The sequence below is a fragment of the Lepisosteus oculatus genome, chromosome 19 (genome assembly GCF_040954835.1).
Source record: "Lepisosteus oculatus isolate fLepOcu1 chromosome 19, fLepOcu1.hap2, whole genome shotgun sequence".
NCBI lineage: Eukaryota > Metazoa > Chordata > Actinopteri > Semionotiformes > Lepisosteidae > Lepisosteus > Lepisosteus oculatus.
The window spans coordinates 11,529,680-11,550,288 of record NC_090714.1 but is presented as its reverse complement, the minus strand read 5'-3'; the positions used below and the strand labels follow the sequence as shown (position 1 = coordinate 11,550,288).

Genomic DNA, 20,609 nt, shown 5'->3' with positions numbered 1-20,609 from the left:
ATTAAAGCAGGTTCCCATCGGAAAGATATCCCCTTGTCCGGGAGCTTCTTCTCCCTCCTGAAACGGTGCTCTCGAAAGAGTAGGTGCTGTGTGTGCAGAGTCCTTTTCTCCCCGGCTTCTCCCTGTACCAGCCCACACCTTGGGCACCCTGTCGGGTTGGGGACAGTGGATGTGGGTTTGCTGCTGCAGAACTGCTATTGCATCTGCTGTGCTAACTGGTTGGCGCCCCCACACAGCGCCGGCTGATGAGGGTGACAGACCTCAGTCTAGACACGCGGGCCCCCCCCGGCGCAGATCAGAGCCTTCTTGTGACCTTCCTGCAAGTCGTTTTTTTTTTTGTGTCTTCCCCACCTCCCCCAAACAAGGGCATCTTGGCTTGGTCGTTGTTAGTGTGTGGGTGTGAAAGGTGGCACCAGCTCTGCTAGATTAAACAATGTGGCTAACAGCCCTAGCAGAGGAGTTGTCGAGTTAGGGTCTAGCCAAGCCCATTGACCTCTTCCCTCCCTCTCTCACTCCTCTTGCTCCATCTTTTTTTTTTTTTGCACTGACCTGCGCTCACACTGTCCTGCGCGCGAGTTTGAGACCTCCTGCGCCGGACCTCTGGGACGTATTCCCCAGAACGCGAAGGCGTGCTACTGCGGTTGTTCCCTTGCGTAAGAAGTTGGGAAAAAATGAAATCGTGGGCCTTTTAGTTGTTAGCTGATCTGAGTATCCTCTCCGGCTTTGCCCCTAAAAGAAGGGGGGATATCGGTGTAAGCGAAGAGCCTGGCGCACGGACCCGCCAAACCCCGCAGCACGACGCAAAGACCGCTCAGTCGCGGGGGGGGAGACGCGTGGTCTTCACGTCTGTTGGACCTGTGAAGCGAAAAACCGCGAACGGTTTTGAGGGGCCGAGGAAGAGCTCTGCTTTTCACTGTCGTCGGCCCCTGCCGGGATAAGGCGACAGCACTTTGAGGCTAACTCGGATTAATCATTGAAATAAATTCTGTTTATCACATTAATAAGAATGTGCTTCGGCTGGTGACTTGTGTGTGTGTGTGTGTGGGGAGAGGGGACAGTGAGACACAAAATCTAGAAGTATTCTTACCTATTCCTGTTGCCATACAAACCATCTTGTAGTTTTAGATCTAATCGTTATGTGCAATAAAAGTATTTGTGACTGCTTGGGTCAGTTTTGTCACCGATGTTATGGACAGACACTACATTCTCTGGCTGATGCCCACAGATTTATGAATCCTGTTTCCCTAAGGATTTGCTAAAGGGGCACGGAGGTATCTATGGGTCAGGCCGCTTTTGTACAGGACATTTCTGAACAGAAAGTGGAGCAGCTCAGTTTTATTGTTACAGTGTCAAACACATTAACCTGACAGACCAGGCAGTTCACTACTCTAGTTTACAGGACTGGAATTCTCATTCCGGCTCTCCCCTGTGATAACAGCCCACAGCCAGACGTTTCCTGAATATTCATCTTCAGGAACGGTGAAAAATATAACCGTGTCTTCAATCGCTTAAGATTCCAGTGAGCCGTTTGTTTCTGGCTGAGCCGGCTTCCCACACTACTGGACCAGAGTTGATTCGGAGCCGAACGTGGTACAGGGCTGGTGCCAGTTACTGTTAACAAATACCGCTCTGTGAAGGCCTCTTTAACGAATAAGAAATACTAATTTGTTTAAAACCAGCCATGAAATCCGCTGAATCTGTGATGATCTCACCTGGATCGGGAAGAAGGAATTGTTCCCCTCCTGAGTGGAGAATCAATGGGTCTGCCGGTGAGGAACTGGGACTGTGTGAGGCTGGAGTTAATCATACGAAAGACTGCGTTCTTTCTTTTTTTTTTGAATCGGAGCTTCTAAATCCCAGCTTTTGGGTTGTCACGATGGAGTTGGTGTTGTGCTGGAGCCCCGTCTGGGCTGGGCAGGGGAGGTGTGTGCAGGGATGCCCATCAGGGCTGGGCAGCCCTTCCATCACGTGCCTCAGTTCAGTAACCCCTGGCGCCAGGGGCACAGGGCAGGCCTTGGTGCCGAATCGGATTTTGCCCCTGTAGGCACGACCCCTTGCAGCTTTGGCCTCTGAATTGACATTTAGGTTGCCATCCCTGCACATTTCCTTGTTTTCACCCATCTGTCCTAGGGCATTACCGCTGTGTGCCAGTGTGCCCACTCACACTCACACCGCTCATATTGGCATGCGGGTAATTGCGATTTCACTTGGCATCTTTAAAGGCAGTTTTGTGGTTTACGGAGCGCCTTGAGGAGAACAGAGAGATGAAGCCAGTTCAGAGATGGGGATTATTAGGAGGCCATGATTGGTAAAGGCCAGTGGGAAATTTGGCCTGGACGCTGGGGTAACACCCCTACTCTTTTCAAGAGACGCTCTGGGATTTTTAATGACCACAGAGACTCAGGACCTCAGTTTCACGTCTCATCCGAAGGACGGTGCCTTTTCTTTACACCATAGTGTCCCCGTCACTATACTGCGGCATCAGGACCCACACAGACCACAGGGTGAGCGCCCCCTGCTGGCCCCACTAACACCTCTTCCAGCAGCACCCTTAGTTTTTCCCAGGAGGTCTCCCATCCAGGTACTGACCAGGCTCACACCTGCTGAGCTTCAGTGGGCTGCCAGTGGTGAGTTGCAGGGTGATATGGCTGCTGGCAATGGTACAAATTGGTAAATAATTAGCGTTATGTACCATTTTGTAATTTACTGTCTACGTTGTATGGTGTTGTCTGTCGTACTGTCTCGTCTGCCGTACTGTGCATGTCCTGAAAGACTTATGTGAATAAGAATTCCAGTGTGGCGATAAACTCCTCTACTCTATCGGCCTTAGGAAAGATAAGACGGGCACACTCTGGGGAACCCCAAACTGCTGATGCAGAGTTTGCCAGTGAGACTGCTCTGCGCCCTGACAAATCATTTTCTGCTGAGCGCTGTTCTTGACGGTGCTTTTCTGGAGCAGTACTGCGAGAGCTGGCTCGGTGCAGCTCCTCGGAGAGCCGTCTGGGATATCTCTGTCCGCCTCCTTCCCTGCGCTCTCGGGAATGTCATCTGTCTGACCCTGAAGTTCTCCCGGCTATTTATAGCGCCGAGCTCAATGTTATTTGAGACTCTTGTTTGAAAGGTCCCTGTTTTGAGTTTGAGAGCAGGCGGCACACCGCTGTTTTAAAAGTGGACTGACCACTCGGAGAAGCGCTCCGGGCCAGATGCTGTGCTCTGGACCAGGGCCAGGCCTGTGGGACAGCTCCCCACTCTGGCTGTCTTCTTCCTGTTTGGCGCTGACCTCGTCTGTCTTCCCATGTCCCTGTAATCACTCCGTCTCTTAGTGGACAATTCTGCCTCTCCCACCAGCTCCTGCACCATATCATAAGCGACTTCAGAACACGGGAATTTTAACTCAACGACTCTGCGTTCATATGGCACATTATTTTAGCGCTGAATCGTACGGTGTCCTTAAATAAGCTCGTTCTCAGTGTGTTAGGTCTGTGTAAAGTGTTGGGTCATCTTCTGTGATTTGAACAGGCCTGGTTATTGCCGGTTTGGAGCCTGATTTTGTTGGTTGTGGCTGAACGCTTCTAAGGGAGGGGGGGATGTGCTTCGGTTCTGTGCTGGTTTTGCAGACGACTGCTAATCTGCTCTCCCTTGTTCTTTCTTCTCCACAGAGCTGAGAAAACAGAAGTCCTCGGGGAAGATCTGTTGCAGGTAACCTTGCGCATGGCCTTTTCCTGGTGTTCTAGTGTGCTCACGGAGGGATGTCGGATGTAAGGTGTCTGATCCGCAGAGCAGTGCCCATGTCTTTGCTTTGGGTCTGAGCCCGGGCCTCTCAGAGCATGTGGGGAAGGAGGGTAACTTTCTCTCCACGTCCTGGAGCATACAAAACTCCGGAGATCCTCCCCTTGTGTGTGTGTGTCGGCTTCAGATTCCTTCGGGATCTCCCAGAAATAATAATCAATCAAGCGCGTTGTCGCTCCCACACCAAATCCCAAACCCCAGTGGATCGGAACAGTGACTTGGTGAATCTTTTCTGTGCTTTGTTCCTTCATTCTCACCCATATTCGTTGGATTACTCACACCGTTAATGTTGGGCTGAAACGGGATGAAGTCTGTTTTGGATCCTGGTGAACCTGTGATCAGGGAGCTGTTCCATGTCAGGCAGCTAATTTCTCTCCGTAGTTTCTTCCCATAGGCAGGAATGTGCTCTGTATTATAGCTGCAGTTGCAACCTTTCCCTTATAATCCAGCTGGAGTAAAATCTGCCTCTTGGTTTTTTTTCCATACATGCGGCACGACCTTCACAGGACAAACTCCTGCCAGAGCAGCAGTTTAGCGTGGGACATGGAACGTGGTCACTTCTTGATCAAACTGACATCTAGTTACTCAGAATCTCGTCTCTGATGCAGATTAAGCCACGAGCCTCGTGTGCCTGAGGAAAAAAAGCAACAGTCTGGCATTTAACGTCACACTGGGTGATGCACGTTTTAATGTCATCTTGGGTGTTGCTAATATTTTGAACAGTATGTATTAAAAATACCAGATGGTTTTTGTTTCGGCAGAAACCATGTAAAAGGTCTTGATTCGCTGGTTGTCCCTGAGCTGCCTGTAAGTGGAGGCAGTTGAATGTTGGAGCTGTTAGTGTTCCTGAACCGTGGACCAGACAGGGGAGTCGAGGGCTACGTCAGACCCTGCCGTCCAGTACCCAGTCTCTTGCCTCTGTTGTCCCTACTGGCATGTCTTGGGGAAATTGTGTCTGGTTTGAGGAGAGATACAGTGATTGTTGGCCACAGACCAATGACCTCTCACTCCGCAGGTTGTCTGTTATTGACGTTCGTGATCCAAGCCCAGGAAGAATTGCTGTAGTTGCCGTTTATGAGGGCGTAGGCACTTCTTATTTGTGATTTCTATGCATTGGACGAAGACTTGTTGTCTTTCCGTCTCTGGACTGAATCCAGATAGTATCCACCGTTTGTTTTTGACCCGAATAAAATATTCAGGGACGGGTTGATTGGAATCGTCCCAGTAAGCAGAACCGCTTGGAACCAGGATGCGTGCACTCCCTCTGTGGGCTTGTGGTTTTAAGTTGAGGTTTAGAAAAAGCGAGAGGGCCTGAGCAGATCGCCCAGGTCTGTGAGACGCGCGTCTGCCTTTGGTATCGTAGAGAACGAGCTCCTTGCGTGTGTGGACTTCACTGACGCTTGGCACACGAAAAACGTCTCCAGCCACTGGGGGAAATGACGCGACGGCTGAGCTCTGCAGCGTTGGGGATGTCCGACTGCTCTCCGGTCCACTTTTCCACTTTCCGTTTCCCGGTGTCAGGGTGTGAGGGCTGTGTTGTTGCCAGAGCTTGTCCCTGCCGCTCCTGTGCGGAATGGAAAAGGGAAGCCGGCTTTGGCCTAGTAAACGCCACACGCACACACAGTTCGCACAGGATCCCCCCCTCGGCAGATCGCGTGCCCCTGGCGGGCCAGAGGGAGCGGGGCGGGGGCTGTCGGCCGTCCCGTCCGAGGGCGCGCTACGTTCCCAGGCAAGGTCAGCGAGGGCAGGACACGCCCTGGTGGAAAGGGTGAGCTGGACCGCGCCATTTCTGCGGGGAAAGACGGTCATCTCCGCCGCCAGCCCGTGGGAATCCTGAGCCGCTGGGCTGTTTTTGGACGGCCCCCCTCCACCTGGGGCTGGCATTGTTCGCTGCTGAGGCGGTTTTCCTTTTTTCTTCTCAGCCTTGTTTTACAGTCTGCCCCAGCCTGAAAACACAAAGTTAAACAGAGCTAAATTTCCAGAGATCTTGCTACATCACAACAAAGGAGCGCGTATCTCCGGGCTTTAAAGTACTTGATTATAGTCTGAGGCAGGGTGTGTGTGTGATGGGGATCATTCTTTTTTTTTCCCCCACTCTGGGTGACTTTCCTGATCCTGACCGTTCAGCACCCTCTCTCTGGTTTAACACGCAGAGGACGCGGGACGGAAAGAGTTGATTCGGCGGATTAACGACAAAGATTTCCAACCAGCAGCACCAGTCTGCTGTTGGGGCGCCTCGGGGGTACGGGGGAGATGGTGTTCTCTTATTTGACTCCTCACAGGAACTGCTGAGCCAGAGCGCCATGTTTTTTGAAGCTGATATACCCTGTCTTCTTTCAGGCACGAGATTCTTGAATCAATTGGCTACTAACTACCAAACGGGACTAGATGGGCCGTAGAGCTCTTTCTCTCTCTCTCTCGCGCGCGACTAATTTTCCTCGTCTTCAAAAGTAAGGCCCATTTTATCAGTGGACCGTATGTTTCTTTTTTTGAAGCTGACCAACCGGTTTTGTGTTTCATCCGGCGCCGGCGCACGACCAGCGCCCTTTCAAAGTGCCGTTCAGACACGGGGGGGGGGGCAGGGGGGGTTGATGCCCGGCTCTGGGGCGTGACGCATTTGGATCTGCGCAGTCCAAAGACGCGCAATCCGGGTCCGTTCCCGTCTCGCCCCGTTTTTTTAGTGCGAGCAAATCCGCGTGGGTCGCTCGCGCCCTGCGCCGGGCTGACATCCGACCCAGGCTGTCGTCCCACTTTGTGGAGTTCGGTGCCGGTTAATCGCGACCGTCTGAAGGTGATCGGACCTCTGATTTTTTTTCGTGTCTGACCGTGTCAACGTGGAATTGCCCATTGAGTACTGTTCAAGTGGCAGGTGAGTTGGGCCACGTCTCTTTGAATTGGTCAAAGGGTTAAACCCTGCCGGACTCTGCCTGAACCGTGCTGCCCAGGAGCGAATATGTTTTCTGAGGTGCGGTCGTGTTGCGGGGTCGAGGTGTGCTGGATCAGGGGGCCCGGTGGCGTGCTGCGAGTCGTAGGATTGGGGGGGAATTCCTGCACCCCTCTGTGCAAGCTGCCTTCGGTCACCTCTGAGCTCTGCCTGGTTATCGGGCCTGGGACTGCGAGAGGCAGCTGGGAGCGGGGGTGTAGACGGGGGCGGAGAGTCAGGAACCCCAGAACCTCCCTGGCCCTCCATCATGACCCTGGCGGGAGGCGGTCAGGTTTTTCCCTGTATCTGGAGCGCGGGAAGCCAGAATTGGTGCGGAATGTGGGGTGCGATCGAGAGATGCCTTGAAGAGGGAGTGAGGCTGGTTTGGTGGGACTCCGGGTCAGAAGGAAATGTCGATAAAGGGGCTGATTTCCAAACTCCATGACCGCGATGCCAGTTTGCCAGTCAAGAGGGCAACAGCTGGCGTTTCTTTATCTGCCCGTTTAGGTTTTGTGTAAAAGGGAGGTGTTAAATGACTTGTGCCCAGGGAGGGACTTCATCTCCGCGCCTCGTATCTGTGCTCCCAGTCTTTTTTTGCTTCCCCTTGAGTCTGTCTCGAAGGTCGTGCTGTATCGGATGTTTTGGTGAGCCCATTTTACTTTGTTTTCGCAGCACAAAACTTTTTCCTTTTACCTCCAAGACCCCAACGATCAGCGATGTGTTACTGAACGTGTGGAGCACTTATGGTCGGTACTGCTGGGCCCAGAGCTCTAGGGGATTGTCTGGACAGGATGGCACTCTAGACAGTAACTGGTATTACCATGTGTGTCCAGCAAACTGCGGACCCCAGCCCTGTTCCTGCAGGACCACCTGTATTTATCCATTGAGGTGGTGTGTGAAAGTAAGGTGTTGTAGTTCACGTAGGTAGCTGTGTCAGCATGCATAGGCTGCAAAGGAACAAGTAAAGGTTTGTTCCATGCTGAAAAGCGAAGAAAGGAAACAACCCCCTTTTTTCAGCATGGAATAAACCTTTACTTGTACCAAAGATAGATAGATACTTTATTGATCCCGTGAGGGAAATTGCAGTGCAACAGCAGCTTAACACAGAATTGCAGTGCAACAGCAGCTTAACACAGACATAAGGTGTAGACTGACATGTGCACAGGGAGGGGAGTTCGTGTCTATGCCTTGTATCTGTTCTCACAGTCCTTTCTGCCTTGCAGCAAGTGTTTAGCACTTATGGTCAGTCTGGTAGGGCTCAGAGCTCTGGGGGATTATCCAGACAGCACAACCTGCCGGTTTTCATTCCAGCTCTGCTCTTAACCTCCAGGGCTAATTGATGCCTTTAATTGATCGGCTTTCTTCCGGTTCAGTTTTTTTTCCACGAGTCGTCTCCAGGCACTTCAAAGCACAGGATTTTTGTGTGGGGGGGTGGCTCTTCCATAGCTTGTTCACCCCGTTGTTTTTTGACTCTCGACAAACGATCAGTTCACCACCGACAGTCTTGGGTGGGAGTGACGATCTATCAGGAACCTTCATCGGAGGTCCAGCCGGTTACATTTCAAGCCTAGTGGTGCAGCGTTGGGCAGCGCCTATAGGTGCAAGGGCCAGGAAATGCAAACTGCTTCCTTGACGTGCCACGCAAGGCGTGATCTAAGAGATCGCCGCGACATTACAGAGAAACGGCCGAGCGCACAGTGATTGCACAATCACACGTCATATCTGGCTTTTGCACTAGATTTCCCCTTTTAAGTGCAAGGCGTCCCCCTCAGAAGCATCCAGGGGAGTCAAAGATAGTTGCTTGGCAGTGATAAACAGCCAGGCCAGGCCCTGGAAGCCATGGCGCCCGATTCGGGGGGTCCCCACTCACCCGGGGCGCTAGCCTGGCGCCGCCTGAGCTCCTGCGTCTCTCCGCAGATCGAGCGACGGATGGAGATGGTGCGAGCCGTTTCCCACAACGCCCACAAGCGGCTGGTGACGTGCCTGCAGGGCCACCAGGGCACCGACGCGGAGAAGAGACACGTGAGTAGACCTCTGTCCCCCCTAAACCACGGTCGCCTTTGTGATGGGGGCAGTCTGGGGCACAGCAGTAGATCAGCTTAATCCTTCAGCCTGTTTCATCCTGCACGTAGCCCACTTGCATCTGTAGCCTGGTTCCTGTTACTGTATTATAATTATAATAATAATTGCTTACACTTATATAGCGCTTTTCTGGACACTCCACTCAAAGCACTTTACAGGTAATGGGGATCCCCCCCACCACCACCAGTGTGCAGCCCCACCTGGATGATGCGATGGCAGCCATAGTGCGCCAGAACACTCACCACACACCAGCTATCAGTGGGGAGGAGAGCAGAGTGATGAAGCCAAATCAGAGATGGGGATTATTAGGAGGCCATGATTGGGAAAAGCCAGGGGGAAATTTGGGTAGGATGTCGGGGTTACACCCCTACTCTTTTCAAGAAACGCCCTGGGATTTTTAATGACCACAGAGAGTCAGGACCTCGGTTTTACGTCTCATCCGAAGGACGGCGCCTTTTTACAGTGTAGTGTCCCCGTCACTATTCTGGGGCAGTAGGACCCACACAGACCACAGGGTGAGCGCCCCCTGCTGGCCCCACTTGCAGATTAATGCAGTGCAAAAGCTTTGGGTTTTAAAATAATGATACAGTAGATTGTTCAAACGTGAGACCACTGTCCTTCTGCAATTTTACCAGCTAACACTTTACATTAGTTAATACTGATGCATCGCACATTTTATGCTTTTCTCTTTGTTTACTTCTTGTGGTATTCAGTTTTATCTTGAAGAATAATGAGCTAAAAAAAACAACACAACACATCTTCAGTCTCTTTCTGCATTTTCTGCAACCAGTCAAAGTGGTCTGTGTTTTTTGTAATTGGCTTCCTGTGATGCACTTGCGGCAGTGCGATACCCCTCCAGTAGGGGGCAGTGCTGGGACAGGGTAATCCTGGCCCTGGAGGGCCGATGTGTCCGCGCGGGCTTTGTAGTTTCTTCCCGGCAGCTGAAACGAGCGACTGAGGAGCAAAATAAAAAAAGGAATTGATCTCATCATTACGTCAATAGGGATCTGATGGAGATTGAGAAAACCTGAAACCCTGCAGGCACACAGCCCACCAGAAGGAAGACTGCCCACCCTCCTGGATGGGTGTTAAGGCCGCCGTGACTATAATTCCTTTTCCTTTCTCCCAGAAAAAGCTCCCACTCACAGCGCTGTCTCAGACCATGCAGGATGGAGGGAGTCAACTGGGGGAGGAGTCCCTGATCGGGTGAGTCCGGTCACCCCTGATCTGAGTGGACATGGGCTGGAGGAGAGTGGGGGTTGGTGTTGTTGGTCTTCTAATCCAAAACCCAACCACAGGTGCAGCATCCAATTAAAGATTTCCCTACGACTTATCTTTTTTGGTTGCAAAGTGCGGATGATACTGAATAAAGTGCATCTGGAATCAAAACCTCATTTTAGCGAAGATACGTTTTTTTTTCTTTATGGTTCCTGAAATGCCACCTAACTCGTATCGGCCTTAAGCTTTGCAGTCCTCAGTAGTATTAAGTGTTACAGCACAGGACAGATTTGAGATTCCTGTCTAGAAAATTGAAAAGCAATATGGCCGGTTACTGAGGAGGAACAAGTAAAGGTTTATTCCATGCTGGGAAAAATAAGAAGACAAACAACGCAACGTTTCGGCTGTGGAGCCTTCTTCGGATATGAGAAAGAAAGGGAAGTTGGTAGCTGATGTAGCATGGGAGAACAAAGACCAGGAGTGGAGAGGAGCCGGGAGCAGGGGGGGAGGTAGACTGGGCACTCAGGTGGTGTGAGATTCGAGAGAGGTGAGGAGAAGTCGAAACCTCCAAATGAATAGAGAGGAATAGAAAGAAATGAGTCTGTCGTTGAGAGAAGGGGGAAGGTGGGATCCTAGTTTCAGTTTAATTTTGATTTCGGATGTCTTTCTGCAATAGGAGTTAAGAAGCCCTACTTTGAGAACGCAGAGATCAGGGTGAGATTAGAGGTGAAATGAGAAACGATGGGCTTGGAGAGATCTTTGATCCTCACAGCCCTAACATGTTCTCTACAGCAGTCTCCCAGTCTCTTTCCTGTTTCCCCAATGTATAGCTGGGCATTTTCTGCAAGAGAGGCAGTAAATAAAGTTGCTGGAGGTACACGATGTCATCTGTGGGATCCAGAATTGTCCTGATGAGGAATGAGGTCTTGGATGAGCGCAGGGTTAGATATATATTTGCATTGGCTGGTTACTGGTCAGAATCTGGTCAGAAAAGGTCATTGCCGCACTCGCCTTTTGGTTTCCCTGCACGTTATATTGGGTCCCTGTGTCTGTTGTGTCCAACGAGTGTTTGTGGAAGTGTGGACCAAATTCTCCCCGACATGTTGTTGAGGCCAGTAATCTGGCAGCTTCCAAGAAATGGATGGACGAGATGCTAAGATCAGGTAGCTCCTACTAGGCTGGACAGCCTCGTCTGGCTTGTGACCGTCTCCGTGCTGTGTGTGTCTATGTCTCTGCCTGCAGGAAGATGATGGAGGTGTGTGGCGAGGCGGAGAACCGGCTGGCCATGGAGCTCTCTCAGCACGAGATGCAGATCGAGAAGGACGTCCTGGACCCCCTCAATCAGCTGGCAGAGGTCAGTTGCCAGGGGCAGTCAGTTGCCACTTCTATCTCATTACAGGTCTTGGTTTTACTGTTTATTGTAGAATTGAAGCATCGTCAATCAGTCAGACATTTCAAAGTGTAGCTGATTGTATTAATCTACTCCTTGCACTCTCGTGCCCACGCAGTGATTTCTGAAAAGGGAGCCCAGACTCATCATTCTCCTAAAATTTCAGACTTTAGTTTTCTCTTGCTTACTGTTTGCTAGGCTCTGAGACCATGGCCTCCAGAGCTGATGCCAAAGATGAAACCGGAGTCAGTAGAGTTCTCTCATGGTTTCTGTCACAATGACTAATTTGATTACGCATTTGGCTGATGCTTTTACCCAAAGCGGCTTTGTGCCCATTGATACACCTGGATCCCAACTGGAATGGATTATGTGAAGGAATTGCTCAGGGGTACAACAGCAGCATCTTATGTGGGATTTGAACTCGCAACCCTCAAGTTCCAGGTCCAGCATCTTGATCACCGTGCCACACTGTTGCCACAGAGCAGTGGCTGATGTAATGACCCCTCTGGTCGGACTAAAGTGCTTGACCTCCCCCAGATCACACCCTCTGCAGGGGAGGCTGTGTTATGACAAGGTACCAGACAGTCAGTGGCTGTATGAAATGCAGTGCAGTAAACCAGCAGGGCCCCTGACTCCTGCCTTTATTGTCCTTCAGATGGACATTCCCAACATCCTGAAACAGAGGAAGCAGCTGGCCAAGATGGTACTGGATTATGACTCTGCACGAGCCAGGTGAGTCACCTGTCTGCCCACCTGTCTTTTCATCGAAATCTCCTGTCTTTTGATTTCCTTGTCTCCGTCTGTGAGCCCACGGCCTCTCTCTCTCTTTCGTGCGGAGGAAAGCAGGTGCCGTTGGTGGAATTTTATTAACTCGAGCTTTGAAGCGCGTGTGACCCCGTTCACGACCTGTTGCGCCCCCCCCCCACACACACACACACGCAGTGGACACGCTTCTGTGTGGCGGTGGTGCTGGCCAGCGCTCAGCTGTTGAGCTGTTCGTTTCAGGTGGAGTCAGGCGACCAAGTCGATCATCTCGGGAACCAACTTCCAGGCCCTGACAGCCAAGGCTGACTCCCTCAAAGAAGAGGTGGACGAAGCCATGAACAAAGTCGAGCTTTGCAAGGTAATAATAATAATAATAATAATCATTGCTTACACTTATATAGCGCTTTTCCGAACACTCCACTCAAAGCGCTTTACGGGTAATGGGGATCCCCTCCACCACCACCAGTGTGCAGCCCCACCTGGATGATGCGACGGCAGCCATAGTGCGCCAGAACGCTCCCCACACACCAGCTATCAGTGGGGAGGAGAGCAGAGTAATGAAGCCAATTCATAGAGGGGGATTATTAGGAGGCCATGATTGGTAAAGGCCGATGGGAAATTTGGCCAGGACACCGGGGTTACACCCCTACTCTTTTCGAGAAACACCCTGGGATTTTTAATGACCACAGAGAGTCAGGACCTCGGTTTTACATCTCATCTGAAGGACGGCGCCTGTTTATAGTATAGTGTCCCCGTCACTATACTGGGGCATTAGGACCCAAATGGACCGCAGGGTGAGCGCCCCCTGCTGGCCCCACTAACACCTCTTCCAGCAGCAACCTTAATTTTTCCCAGGTCAGTTTTACTGACCAGGCTCACACCTGCTTAGCTTCAGTGGGTTGCCAGTTGTGAGTTGCAGGGTGATATGGCTGCTGGGTATCGGTATCGACCTGATTCTCTGAACTTTAAGAGATGCCAGATTCCAGCCTTGGACGTCAGTAGTGTTTGGCATCGAGAAAGCCAGTAATCTCTAACAGTGGGTCTAAATCTGCTATTTAAAATTCTAGAATGTACTCCGTTCTGCAGCTTTGCCAGGTGATGTAACAATCACATGGAATTCTGGAGCATATCCACAGGCTGAATGATTATTATTGTAGTTTTTTTAAATCCCTCAGGCTGTTCTATTGTCAAGTGGGTAGAGCTAAATTCAAAATTCTGTATGCTGCCTGCAACATACTGTCCAAAGCCATGCCCTTCAGTAGTATTTTATGCCAAATGCAGAATGCACACAGTCATCATGCACGAAACCAGGACAGACTAGGATTGGCAGAGCTTTGCACACACAAACAGTGATGTTTACAACTGTGACGCGTATTAAAGGAAGCTGTTCCAGATTCTGGGAATGCGTCCACTCCGAGCAGCCCGGAGATGGAGAGATTGCATTTTTTTCCTGACAAAGCACTTTCTGTTCGCTTTTAGCTGTGGGGCAAAGAGATCTGACCAGATTATGAAAGGCGAATGACTTTCTTAGGGGAAGAAAGCAATTAATGGTTTCATTGTTCAGCGCCAACAGTTGTATTCGGTTATCGTTTGATCCAAAAAAGGACAATTAAAAGAAACAGTCAGGTCAGGGATTTATGATCTGATTGTCATAAGCGTTGTATGGCGCAATAGAGACTTCAGAAGAAACTGTTGATTTATTTTATTGTAAATAAAATGTGAATGAAATTGTGTGCTGGGAGGCTTTTGCATGCAGATGTTTTCTGTGGATTTGGATGCTGTTCCCAGTCCAGGCAGCAGTCTTGTTGATTTTCATCCATCTGTTTAATATTATTAGTGTTATTGATATACATGGAAGGAGCACAACGCTGCACCACAGTGTACATTTCACATCTTGGCGAGGACTGGAGTATAAACGGTCTTGTCTCAAATTAAAAAATAAGTTTGTAGAGAGAAAACACTGATAAGAAGGGGATGGAGACAGTCCGGCATTGTAACTCTGCCAGTTCCCACACTCCTGATTCGCCCCCCCCCCCCTCTCCACAGGACCAGCTGGCCGCAGACATGTACAACTTCTCTTCCAAAGAAGGGGACTACGCTCGCTATTTTGTTGCAGTGAGTTGACTAGTTTACCTCTCCTCCTCTGGACTCTGTGTGGCCGTGATTCTCTGCAGAAGAATGTTTCATTTTCCAGAGGGTTCCCAGGCCCCTGAAGCCTGTGCTGCTACTATGTAGAAGTGGTGCTCTTGTGTGATAAAGCACAAAGCCGTCCAGAGTGCAGGTGCCCGAGGAAGCAAGAGATTCCTGGGGGTTGTGGGAAATATGCAAATTGTTGTTACCGTTTCAGACCCTTGGAAACAGAATCATCCAAAAAGGCGTTTAATTCTGTATATTAAGTCAAGGCAGGCGACATCAGGGAGCTGTTTTGCTCTCGTTAGGGCTCTGACAGGTGAAACAGGCCTGAGGTTGCTAAGAACAAAAATGCAATAAGGGTAAGGATTCCCCATACTGAAATTCAGGGGTTCCCAACCTTCAACCTAAATTGTTTGCCTCTAGTACCCAATTGAGATTTTAACAAAATCAAACCTTTCAATGAATGTAGATAAATGCTACAGCAGCCCTCTTAAAATCCTTTCACTAATATTCATATTACTACTGTTGTTTTTCTTATTCTTATTATTACATTGTTACTTATTAATAGGACTATTTAATTTGACATTGACGTTTCCATCACAATCTCACGAACCCCCTGCAGTACCATCACGAACCCCTAGGGGATCACGAACCCCCGGTTGGGAACTCCCTGCTGGAACTCACGGGGAGTTTTAGATGTACACGTGTAATATCTGTAGAGGTACAAAGTAGTCCTGTGTTGTCCTGCATCTCTTTTATACTCTTCAGATGTTGTTTGCTTTTTAAAATATCATCTGTCCACTGTGACACAGTGCTCACTTTGACACCTGTGTTCTGATCGTTAATTGACTGTATTTTTTGTTTTATCCTGAGCAAGTTTGTTTAGTTGCGCACTCTGAACCTGACGCCCCACCACCTCAGGTGCTGCATGAGAATGTGTCCGGTTTGTCCTGCTGGGGCGTCCTCTGGTGCACGGCAGTTAAAGAGCAGTGAACCACAGGGAAATCACAGCAGGGCAGCATGGGAAACAGACGTCAAGCACTTGGAGGAAGGCTGGGCCGAGGTGAAACAGATCCCTGCTTGTAAACGGGGGTGACGCCCCGGCAAACTTGTTGTGGAACCCCGTGAAAAAACTGGGGGGAGGTGGGGGGTCAGTCCAGTCTTCCTCAGTGCTGAGACCCATTCCTCAGCTGCAGTACGTCCAGAGGCTTTCAGGGTGGGGATGCTCCGCAGGGTGTTTGAACTGTTTAAGCTGATTTATTGCACATCGTGAATTTTGTGTTTTGTTCTGTGACATAACCGAGATTTGTTGTGTCTGTTCCACCCTGTGGGTTCTGTTCCCAGTTACTAGAAGCACAAGCTGATTACCATAGGAGATCTTTAGCAGTGTTAGAAAGTTTCCTTCCGACCATCCATGCACAGCAAGGTACAGTATTACCATGGGTCTGTGTCTCTGCCTCCTCTCTCGCTGTTAAGTTCTTTCTTCTTCTTTTGCACTGTAGCCTTTATTTCCTCTCCCGTCTCTGAAGCTTAAGTCGGCACACGTCTGAACATTAATGAAACTGTCCACTGCGCTGTACTTGGGGGTTCGTAGCATTTCTATAATTATATGCATATTGATCAAAGGTTATTCAAATATGTGACAAATAGGATCATTAGAGTCACAGCATATGTGCAATAATAATTGCTTACACTTATATAGTACTTTTCTGGACACTCCACTCAAAGCGCTTTACAGGTAATGGGGACTCCCCTCCACCACCACCAGTGTGCTGCCCCACCTGGATGATGTGCCGGCAGCCGTATTGTGTAGTGAAAGGCATTGAAAATGCAACAAATGAGTATTGGAATTAATAGCATTTATGTTTTTAATGCTTCTCGGTGTATATAACTACTAATGTGCACAAGAAATTTACCTGCACTTTCTAAACATCCTGCTATGAGGACATCGGCTTCAGCCTTTTCATTTTTTTGATTCAGGCTACTGGTCATCTAATCTCTTGGCTGAGAGATGCAGATTGGCTTCGTTTATTGCATCAAAGCTGATTTTCTAAACCGGCCCTTTCATTCCTTCTCAACGTTGAACCAAATTGAGAGACAGGACACATGGCTGACAGCTCAGTAATACAGACCGAACAATAGGTCCCATCTGGGACTGGATACCACCTTTTTCCTGCCACATGCCCATTGTTAGAAAGCCAAGAACTATTATTCTTTCAAATTGCATGCAGCGAACCTTTTTTTAAGAAGGGAATTCATCTCAAGGTTATTCGGCTGGCCATGTTATTTTTATCCAGTTATCCGTTGAGATGATAACTGAAATCATTAGCCCACTCCCAAGTGATTTAATGTGGAAAATGTGCCTTCCGTCTTTGCCCTTAATGGTCTTTTCTGACACCCCCCACCCCCGTCTTCCTCCTGTTAATTGTTTTAAAAGAGCTTCAAAGCTGCAATTTCTTTCTGCCTTTTTTTAAAAGATTCACAATAAACCCCCCCCCCCCAGACAAGCCCAGTCTCCAAGCATGCCCCTCGCTCTGCTGTCCTAAACGGTGACTGTAGCATGTGACTCGGTGTCGGACCCCTGGCGGCCCTGCCCGCCAGGTGGTCCTTAAAGAAGGCCAGAGCCCTCTGATGTTTTTATAGGCCTTGGTCGAGAGCCGGCAGATGTCGGGCGTTTTGAGTGACTCACCCCTGCAGAACAGCATGGAAAATCTGCACTTTTCCTTCCCCTTCTCCTACTGGGATCACAAATTCCTTTCGTGTTTTGAGCGGGTGGGGGGGAATGCTTTCCGTTTTTTTTTGGGGGGGGTGTTTAAAGAGCACGCTGGCATGTCGTGCCGCGGCCCCCGTCTTTCTGAGTCGCCACGCTCTGCAGTCGGACTCTAACCCCCCACCTTTCCTCTCTCCGCCCCGCCCTGCAGATTCGTGGACAGAGAAGCCGGCGTTTGGCACGGCGCTGGACGACCACCTGAAGCGCAGCAACCGGGAGATCGCCCTGCCCATCGAGGCGTGTGTCATGATGCTGCTGGAGACTGGCATGAAGGAGGAGGTAGGCCATGCCAGCTCTGGCCACCACAACACAGAGCGCTGGAAGTACCTATGTGGTGACCATCGATGAGCTTTGGCTCAGGATCTACGCCTGTGGCTGGAAGGTTGCCGGTTCAAATCCCGCGGCCGGCAGAGGAATCCTACTCTGTTGGGCCCCTGAGCAAGGCCCTTAACCCCAGCTGCTCCAGGGGCGCCGTATAAATGGTTCTGACCCCAAGCTTCTCTCCCTGTCTCATGGAGAGCAAGCTGGGGTATGCGAAAAGACAAATTCCTAATGCAAGAAATTGTATATGGCCAACAAAGTGATCCGATCTGATCTGATCTTATAACAGCCAAACATGCTGTTCGCTGGCCTAGCAAGTCCCATGTGACTGCTGCCTGAATTGAATCCGGGTTAGCTAATAAACGTGAGAGTTGAAAAAAAGCATTAGGTTACCAGCGCTAGCTGAAGTTGTGTTTTAATTGAAAGTCAAACTACCTTGACGGTTGAGTTGCATTCAAGGTTTTTCTGGAATTTGTGCTCTTGGCACAAGTATCCCCGCAACAAGTTTCTGTCCCTGTGTGAAGATCACTTCCTCTTTTGCTGGCGGTGCAGACAGGGAGTCCTGTCTGAGACACTAAGCTCTGTCCCGTCAGTGCGAAGACTATTTTTAACACAGAAACAGAACTGCCGTTTCCCTCTGTACAGTTTCTTTATCATTCGTGCGCACGCTCTCTGAGTGAGCTGTTGCAGGATTCTTCCACTGCTAGCTTGGCGTTGAATTTGTTGACATGGTTTTTAGAGGATTTGTAGCTCTCCTACGTATTTTAAAAAGATACAGAAGGTTGGCATGGCACAGGATTATCTTTGCATTCATCAAAGTGCTGAAATTCCCTTCACTGTTTTATCGGTGCCTCAGCCTTGTAGTGTTGAAAATCCGATGAGCACTGTTCAGGAAGGATTCCCCCTGTCTTAAATCCACCAAAATGTGAAGCGGGTTAGTTCAAATTACAATGGAGGTGGCATCTTGTCTGATTGGAATTAGTCACTGTGAGTCAGTAATCACAATGAACATGTTATGGAGAGGTGAAATACAGGGTAATAAAACAGGACTGCTTATTGGTGGAATTGTCAATCGGCAGAATCTATCTACATCTGCTGCGGGTTGTGTATGTTGAGACAGACATGGCGAGACTGACCTGTTTGTCACCTGCTCTTCCCATGTGGCACAGGGGCTGTTCCGGATTGCAGCCGGGGCCTCCAAGCTGAAAAAACTGAAAGCGGCGCTGGACTGTTCCACCTCCCAGCTGGAGGAGTTCTACTCTGACCCCCACGCCGTCGCTGGTACGGTCCGCCTCCTGCAGTGCATGTCTGTGCCATGGATGAGGTCTCTGATGGGTGAAAGATAAGAAAGGGACTGGAGTTCCACGTAAGAGCCTAGAGGACTCGCGCTCGATTTATTGTTGACCACGCCAGTGCACGTTCTACAGCACATGTGGGTGGTCAGTCTAGAGTGTGAGAGCCAATCATTAGAAGTGCTGAGAGCATGCTATACTTTCAGACAGGGTGGAGTCAGATCTGTCGGGGACCATCCTAGTGGCTCAGCTGGTTAAAGTCCAGGTTGCACTCTTTGATCACGGGTTCGAGCCTCAGACATGTCACTAGCCCACTGTGACCAGGATACTCCGAGCAGCAGTGCAGAACTGAGGCACCACCCAGGGGTTGGGTAGGATTAGCTGGGCAGAGCCAATGAGCCCTCTAGCCACCTGGGTGCTGGCAGGCTACTGGTGCAGTCAGTGAGGGACACACCTCTCCTCCAATCAGAAGCGAAACTCCAGCTGTGGTGGGGCGGGGCTGCCTGTGATGTTTTAGAAGGGGAGGGGCCTGAAGGTGGGCGTGTCAGAGGAGTCTGCCTACTCTTCCTCTCTCGCCCCTGAGAACAGTCACAGGTGTCAAGTCAAGATGTTAAGAACATACAGCCGGATATGCCAAAGTGGGTGAGCACAACAAGAAAATTGGTGCTACCTTGTAAAATTACGAAAGGATCATACCTGACAAGGGTGAGCTTTGAGTGGAAAAGGACATTGTCAACAACAGAATTGTGTGTCTCATGGAGAGCAAGTTGGGGTATGCGAAAAGACAAATTCCTAATACAAGAAATTGTACATGGCCCATAAAGTGATCTAACTTGGGGCATTCAGCTGAAAGCCTGTCCGGGTAGCTGTGTGGAGAAGACCCCAAGACAAAAGAGCGAGGAGACAACTGTTTTATTAACTGGCTTTTCTGCATAGAGATGGAAGTAAAAAAAGACATGAATTTAAAAACATTTGCTGGGTCTCAGCCACTCCGCATCTGTGCATTTTCCTGTTTCTGCTTCAGTGATGTAAACACATCGAAATATTCAGTGCTACAGGTCTCAGTGTGAATGCGCTTTTGTTTTGCCAAAATATAATATTTTGCAGTGATATAATGTCTTGATTCCAAACATGTTTGTATCCCAATACAAAAATAAGTATACAATATATACACTCAAGAGTTCTCATATTCTGGTCTTTGAAACGATGATTCAAGATGCAGTTTGGGGGGGGGTTACTTACCTAAATACCAGTTTGCAAAGCTGTGCTGTCTTAACACATTTTTAGTAACCCACATAATGCCTTGACACTCTGTTCCAAAGAAGTTTTTATACCGTGGGCTCTGGAACAAAACGTTAAGGTTTGTCCCGTTTTGTTTAGACAGAGTTCTGGTTGTAGTAAATTCCACAAGCATTTTGAGAAACCCGACAGTAAAACAAAGGCCAAACCATTTGACCACAGCTGCACTGTTCCTTGATTTTTATTTCACACTGGGCACAATGGCCTTTGTTATCGAACACTGGGCATAGTGTAACTTTGCAGATCCCTGTGGCTGACATCCAGCACGACAGAGGGCATTGGGCTCGCTAGCACGGCGAACAAGTCCCGTCGCACTGCCCTGCTGGTGGATATCCCATTGAATTGGGGCTCAAGACAGGAAGTGCATGAGGGAAGGGAATCTCTGTGACACCAGGCCTGGCATCATGCTTTGTCCACTGGTGAAGCCCACCTTTGTGGCTTAAATTTTTATCCCCCGCAACCTCTGCAGACATTTAGTGTTCATGGAGTGTATAAAAGGCTGTTATTGCTTGATTTTGTTTTTTTGTTAATTACCAATGTGCGCAGTGATGGGACAGTATCCCAACGGGGTGGTGGCGGGTGGGGTCATGTGCTGTCTAGCCTAGTTTAACACCACAGAAACCAGTG

The 20,609-nt window shown here is 49.6% G+C and overlaps 1 protein-coding gene across 9 annotated transcripts in view; it reads left to right on the top strand.

The window, feature by feature from the left end:
- The window catches only part of LOC102689544 (rho GTPase-activating protein 17-like), a 60,674-nt gene that overhangs the window by 25,479 nt on the left and 14,586 nt on the right, over nucleotides 1-20,609 (top strand). For all 9 annotated transcript variants that reach the window (XR_001480021.2, XR_011182703.1, XR_001480020.2 and 6 more), the window contains exons 2-11: nucleotides 3,660-3,699; nucleotides 8,630-8,734; nucleotides 9,924-10,000; nucleotides 11,255-11,366; nucleotides 12,058-12,134; nucleotides 12,408-12,525; nucleotides 14,214-14,282; nucleotides 15,645-15,726; nucleotides 17,222-17,349; nucleotides 18,561-18,672. Coding sequence is in view for 4 of the 9 variants with exons in the window: in XM_015360339.2 (XP_015215825.2) it covers nucleotides 3,660-3,699; nucleotides 8,630-8,734; nucleotides 9,924-10,000; nucleotides 11,255-11,366; nucleotides 12,058-12,134; nucleotides 12,408-12,525; nucleotides 14,214-14,282; nucleotides 15,645-15,726; nucleotides 17,222-17,349; nucleotides 18,561-18,672 (920 nt within the window). In the remaining 5 variants the exon portion in view is untranslated. The remainder of the gene's footprint in view (nucleotides 1-3,659; nucleotides 3,700-8,629; nucleotides 8,735-9,923; nucleotides 10,001-11,254; nucleotides 11,367-12,057; nucleotides 12,135-12,407; nucleotides 12,526-14,213; nucleotides 14,283-15,644; nucleotides 15,727-17,221; nucleotides 17,350-18,560; nucleotides 18,673-20,609) is intronic.